The sequence below is a fragment of the Macrobrachium nipponense genome, chromosome 18 (genome assembly GCF_015104395.2).
Source record: "Macrobrachium nipponense isolate FS-2020 chromosome 18, ASM1510439v2, whole genome shotgun sequence".
Taxonomy (NCBI): domain Eukaryota; kingdom Metazoa; phylum Arthropoda; class Malacostraca; order Decapoda; family Palaemonidae; genus Macrobrachium; species Macrobrachium nipponense.
In genome coordinates this window covers 46,541,285-46,548,395 of record NC_087211.1, presented here as the reverse complement: position 1 = coordinate 46,548,395, position 7,111 = coordinate 46,541,285, and the positions used below count along the sequence as shown (strand labels likewise).

Genomic DNA, 7,111 nt, shown 5'->3' with positions numbered 1-7,111 from the left:
TGAGAACTTGTGGTGCTCGGTGAAGAAACCGGATCTTCCAATGTCAAAGAACGCACTGGCGTTCTTAAGAAGTACGGTTAAGGAAGCTCATGAAAAGTGTAGTGAGAGAGATATGAAGCTTCTAAAAGTGAAAGCCCACGAGTTGAGGGCTATAGCTACCTCAGTGGCTTTTCACAAACTATCGGCACTCAAAGACATTTTGAGCGCCACTTATTGGCGAAGCAATTCGGTGTTCGCTTCACACTACCTGAGGGAGGTGAAAGCAACATACGAAAATTGCTACTCGCTCGGACCATACTCGCTGCAGACACTGTTTTGGGGGCAGGAGGTAGCACTCATCCTATCCTTTAATGGTTAGTGAGTTTTTAACTTGTGTTTATGGTTGTGGGGGGTTGACCGCCTGGCGGATATCTCCCTTCCATTAGCTTAGTCTTAGTGGGATACCTTTGGTAGCTATGCCAGGTGGTTTTGTTTTATTTCGTTGCCCTCATGTATGGTCAATGGTCTAGTCACGTCGTGGTCTCGCCCCTGTTGACAGATCATCTGGAGTGCACCAGCTATATAGGTCTCTACCTCGCTGGCAACTCTATTAGCAAAAGCAGACTTACGTGGCAGTAACCACGAAGCCAGCTATGCTAACAGGTAAGGAACCAAGATATCAAATATCTGCATATATATGTTTCCTAAAATCTTCTATTCTGTCTACTCCCACCACCAAAGGTGGGATTCAGCTACATATATATCTGACAGGTAAGTTTCATGAACAAAATTATATTGTAATGATACAATTAAGTTTGTTCATACTTTATCTGCACCTGCAGCCTATATATAATCAAGTATCCCACCCACCTCCCCCCCCCTAAGGAGACAGTGGAATAAAATTATGAATAGAAAATGGGAATGGTTCCTGATACCCGCTCCCAGCGGCGGGAATGGGTACTAACCACCTGACTCCCACTGCGTGTGTCGTAAGTGTTTAAAATTCTGTCGGACTCGGAAAAATACAGCTATATATATATCTGCCAGGTAAGTATGAACAAACTTAATTGTATCATTACAATATCATTTTTCAATCACTGCCATGATTTTTGGTATTTTTACTATATTAAAATTTCAAGCTTTTCCTTCTTGGTCAACTTTTTCACAACAAATTCTGGGATCCACACATTTTCCTTGCCCAAACCCAAAGCTTTTCCTTCTCGGTCAACTTTTTCACAACAAATACCGGGATCCACACATTTTCCTCGCCCAAACCCATCAGTCATGATCGTTGTTTAAAACAAACTGCCTTACACCTTCCATTTTATGGGCATACAATTAATAGGTGGCAGTGTTTTCATCACCTTACCCTTTGACTAAGGGACTATTAATCTTTGTAAACCAATTGCTATTCCGGTATTTTTACCTGCAAATCATATTTTTACAACATTCCAAAAGTCAGCCATGCAGTTACTCTAAAACCATCACAGTGTAGCATAATTTGTAGGTTCCCAATGGTATTCAGAAATTGCCCTCCATTCATTCTCAGCAGTCCATCTACAAACATTTCTCTTTCTACTATCCCATTCCATGTGAAGGTCTTCTTTTCTTATACTTCCCAGTGTTAATAACCCTTCAAAATGCATGTAGGAATCAAATTGTGTAGTCTTCTGACAGCATCTCTCTTGCATCTAAAATTTCTGAGATGTGTTGCTTAATAACATTTCTTATACATTTACTAATTTCTCCTCTTCATATGCTAATAGAGTACACCCAATTTTTATCACTACTATAATCTCCGTGGTTCTTCTGCCACATGAAGTATTTCCTTAAATCTCAAGCTATGGTAAGACACTGGTATTTTGATCCATAGGTTGATAATAATATACTTTAACTTACAGTATAACTAGTGTGGACTTCCCCTGCATATTTTGTTGGGACATATCTTTATCCTAAGAAAATCTTTGATGCCATCATCTTCCTATGATATACTTTTCTGCAGTTCTTTCTTGTCCTTTTTTTTCTGAACTATCTTTACCATCCTTCTTTTATTCATGTTCCTTATGCACTTATACCTGCAAACATTTTTTAAACACAGTAGTATCCCCAACTGTAGAATTCTATTCAGAACACTTGTCAAAGACTCTACAGTCTCATTTACACTGAATATATGAACCATCCAAATAAGCTACTATTTCTTTTTAGACAAAATAAAAACTCCATTCAAATGTTGTGTTGTTTATGATCTGGTAATTATGTAAAACATGTACATTTGAAAAATGTAGAAAAATCTCTGTAACATGATTATCGTGCTTTTTAAGAGAAGTAAGTGTTCATTTGTTAAAATAATGCACAGTTAAGCACTGTTGGTAACTGGGGCCTTGTTGCTTTGTACCCTGTGACCTACTTTATTTGTTTCCTTCTACCTAGCTGTTTTAGCTTTTACTGTTTTGCTCCAATTCATTAAAAAAAATTGTGAGCTGTTTTTATAAGTTAAGAGATGGCTCAGTGGTTTGGTTAAATCACTTAATGATAATTAATAATAATAATCTCCTTCCTCCAAAATTCAGGAAACTATTCGAACAGCATTAGCCATGGGTGCCGATAGGGGCATTCATGTAGAGGTGCCAGCGAAAGAAATGGAAAAATTAGAGCCACTTCATGTATCCAAGATTTTAGCCAAATTAGCTGAGAAGGAAGGAGCAGAACTTGTTATTGTTGGTAAACAAGCTATTGATGATGACACTAATGCTACAGCTCAGATGACTGCTGCTCTTTTAGACTGGCCACAAGCTACTTTTGCTTCAAAGGTATTTATTCCTTTCTGTGTTGATAACTTAAAGTTTGCTTGTCTCGTGTGATATTGGGTTATGCTTGACATTGTAAATGTTCATAGAAAAGTTATGCTTCTGCTGTAATGTTCGTATCAAGTGTTGGTCTCTGTGATCACAGTTGAAAGAATTAAGAGTTTATACTTGATGCTTCTGTGTAATGTACGTATTTGAAAATTTTCATAAACATTGAACATATATTTTTAGTTTCTTCTGTATTATTGTCTGCTGATTTTCAAATGGGTCTGGATGGAATAATAACTCAGATGAATCATGTAAACTTTTCAAAGGCAAAGAAAATTTAGCCAAGCCCCTGTCATATGAAAGAATGGAATGGATACTGTATACCAATGGATAGCAAAACTTCCCTCATCAGCATTCAATGTATAGTTGACCCTTATATGCATAATCTATTTACGCATTCAGTTTTTACTGTATTGGAAGATAGAAAATACATTACAATATTAAAAATATTAAGGAAATCCAAAAATTACAATTGATTGGGTTTTATTTCAGAATTTTTCATATAGTGCTTGGTGGAGTGACTATGTAACTCATTAAAATATTCACTGCTTCCACAGCCTTCATTCTCATAATGCATTATTTTGTGTCAAGTTCATCAAAAGAATATGCTCCCACTATTTACACAGTTTTATTGTTAATACATTAAACATTTTTATACCCCCTAACCAGCTACAGAAGTGGTGATGTCAGTGCTGCTGAAGCAAATCCATAAAGTATCCACTAAAAGCAAAAAATAATTAAAATTCTAAGTTAATTAAAAATGAGAAAAAGGTGATGATTTCCTTTTAAACAAAACACAGGGTACTGTATGCCCAGGAGACTTTAAAATTTATCCTTTATTGTGTCAAATGCAGGAGGGTTTGGAGACCAGGGTTAAGAACAACAAAAGTTGTACAGATTTTGACAGTGAAAAATATTTACTTTTAAATTGTACAGATTTTGACAGTGGAAAATATTCTCTTAATTTTCAGATTGAAAAGACAAATGGTGAAATAGAGGTGGTCCGTGAGATAGATGGTGGTCTAGAAACTATCAAGGTGAAATTACCAGCTGTAGTTTCTGCAGATCTGCGTCTCAATGAACCAAGATATGCAACGTTGCCAAATATCATGGTAAATTGAAGCTTAGGAAATTTTTGAAATTTTTTTTTTGTAATATTAGATGATGTTCTGCAAACCCAATAATTACTTTAAATAGTTTATTCTGTAAAATAGTTGTAGATTCTTATGGGATGCTTGTGTCAACACAAGATTGGCTTGATCAAAAACAAGTAGTACTACCCTTGTGGACTTTTCAGCCTAGTATATAGTGCAACTGGTCGTTCCCAGGCTGATTGGTGGTCACTGGTAAAAGCAGCAAAGTGGTATTTAGGCAGTAGGTAAACCTCTCTCACAGCAAATAGTGTATACATATTTTGACTTTGTTTTCTTTGGCGCAGATGAACTTCGTTTTCATCGCTTCCAAAAGACTTTTGTACTTTCTTGTCGTTATTTTATGAATTCTATGGGTTTTGAGATGTTGGTAACTCTGCTTGTCTGTCTTTGTAACCATGGTTTATTCAAACAGCTGTTGGTTGACAGTGTATTTTTTAGATAAAGTGAACTGTAATAAAAGATGAACAAGTGGAATGGAGAAGAGAGGACTGAAAATCAGTTTAAGCAAAAACTTGAGAAGTGAGTGTATTGATGCTGTGGGAGAGGTGTATGGGTAAATGCCATAGTTTATGTGTATACAAAATGCTCATGATTTTAAGTTGATAATCAAATTGCATAACAGTTAAAGGTGAAGAAGAGAGGAGAAGTCCAAATTGTTATGGATGTATGGTTTTCCTGTAACATAACATTTGGTTACCTGAACGGGTAGCTTCTGATGAGGGCATAAAAAGAAAGAGATTGTTTGACTACTCATAAATAAGAGTATTGTGTTGAATTAACAGCGTAAACAAACCATTAATATAAACACTCATTAAACCAGTAAATCACTTGGGTCTTAAAGTGAAAACTGAGATAATTTTTGAAGCGGCCCACAAAATTCAGAAGTTTGTTGCTGAATGCTTTGGAAAGATAATCTACTTGGAGGAGGTTGCTCTGCGATGTCATGTTTACTTCAGAAACAAGGTGAGATCTGACCTCCAGCTTGCTCGGGATGTGTGCAAGATTTTCTTCTTGTGCATAAGTTATATGCATGAGTTCCCAGATGCTACAAATTACTTGTTTTACAATCTTTGATCGTTTTTACCGGTTTTCCAGCTAGGGCTAGAAGATTATCCTATTGTTAAGACATCAGGTTTGTTAGCTATGAAAAATTTTTCATATTCCAAACTTGTAACGTAAGTTAAAATGTGCTAAAATCTACGTTCAGTCAAATAGAGCCTTGTTTCACCAATGAAAATTAAAATAATAGCCATGTTTTATTAGAAAATAATTTTTTTTTCTGTACTTTTTAGCTTGTAAATTGTTTTTTGCATTTTTATTCTAATAAAGAAATCATTAATATCCTATCGTAAAATACCTGTACTATATTTAACTTAACACAAAATACCTTTATAGGCTCTTTCATAGACCTTTTCTACCTCTCCCCCCCCCCCCCCCCCCCCCCCCCCCCCCCAACAAGAACAACAACAAAGTACTAGTTTGTAGGCTTACTCCTCGAATAAGCAAAAATCTACTAGTAAGAATTCCAAGGAAATCATGGAATGGGAATAGATAAGGGCCTGGACTAAATAATAGTACAGGCAGTCCCTGGGTTACGACGGGTTCGGCTTAAGACGTTCCGAGGTTAAGGCGCTTTTCAATTATATTCATCAGAAATTATTTCCAGGGTTACGATGCCTACAACACTGATCTGGCAGAACAAATATGACACCAACAAAAATGCAAATTAATCAATGTTTGAAGGTTTTTTGATGAAAAATGCAATAAGAATGCAGTTTAATAGTTTTTAATGCACCCAAAGCATTAAAAGTATGATGTTCCAGCTTACGACGATTTTCGGGTTACAACGCATCTCAGGAATGGCACCCCCGTCGTAACCTGGGGACTGCCTGTATAGGTAGAAAATTCATTAATCATGAAAGAGCAGAAAGAGAGCCCATTTTGCATCTGGTTCCAATTGCCTAGGTTAAATTTCAGCAAGTAAGAGTCTAGATAGTCATCTCTTAAGAGAGTAGCATTTTTGCATGTCAATCACAAGAGATCATAATTATTTTTTAACAAGATTGAAAGGTTGAGTAATTATCATATACAGAGACAACACTCAATTCTAAGATGTGTTTTATCATAAAGATGATTATCTGGTTGAGCTTGTGAGGCAGGACTTTTAAGAATATAGAAAATGACAGCAGGATGGAAGTTTTAACATAAATGCTTTAGTTATCATCACCAAGGCAAATTTGGGGAGAGAGAACTTATGTGAATCCTTAAAGGCATGGTTTTTTTGTTAAACACAGGTACTACTCTGTTTTTGCTATTTAAACAATTTTTTCAAGTAATACAGTGAAGCATAATTTGGAATGAGTCAGAGGATGTAGTTGAAAATAAATTTTTATAAGAAATATTCAAAAAGTAACCGACAGTCAACATGACAATTCATTAAGTTTGTACACTGTCAAATAATTGTACACTGTCAAATAATTATTTTTTGTGTAATGATCTGGCCTTAGAACTTTAATTATTTTTCAGAAGGCAAAATAATATATAGTATTCATAAGGGATTGCTAAGATGAAGCACTGTCAAACATAATTTCGTATTTTTTTGTAGATTCACTTGCCTTTCTGGGACTGCAATATTTTACAGGAAGCCAAGCAGAAGGTTATCCAGATGACACACACTGTCAGATATTTATTTTTTTAAATTAACCTCAGATATAATTATTTCACACTCAGATATTTATTTTTTTAATTAACCTCAGATATATTTATTTTTGTAAGATATTTATTATTTGTAAATTAACCTTTTAACTAATACATTATTGTACAGAAAGCTAAGAAAAAGAAGATTGCCAAGATGAAGCCTGCAGACCTTGGAGTGGACACCACACCTCACTTCGATGTAGTAGATGTCTCAGATCCTCCTGCAAGAGCTGCTGGTATAAAAGTAGAGGATGTGGACACACTGATTGCAAAGTTGAAAGAAGTTGGACGATAATAGTAGATACTAGCATTCATAACCTAGGTAAAGATATATCTTTGTGTGTGCAGTTCTGTAATGAACTCTTAAAAAACAAGGGTTGTATAAAAATTAAAGCAAGACCCATTTTGCCAAGCTAAAGTGTCATT

At 35.5% G+C, this 7,111-nt stretch overlaps 2 protein-coding genes across 2 annotated transcripts in view; one reads left to right on the top strand and one right to left on the bottom strand.

The window, feature by feature from the left end:
* Nucleotides 1-7,111, bottom strand: part of LOC135197020 (electron transfer flavoprotein subunit beta-like) — an 89,232-nt gene that overhangs the window by 10,962 nt on the left and 71,159 nt on the right. The window lies entirely within an intron of this gene.
* Nucleotides 2,550-7,011, top strand: LOC135197019 (electron transfer flavoprotein subunit beta-like; the record flags this gene model as incomplete). Its single annotated transcript, XM_064223923.1, is given in 3 exon segments — nt 2,550-2,789; nt 3,806-3,946; nt 6,813-7,011. Coding segments are annotated over 3 exon segments (549 nt in total), but the record flags the coding sequence as incomplete, so codon positions are not given.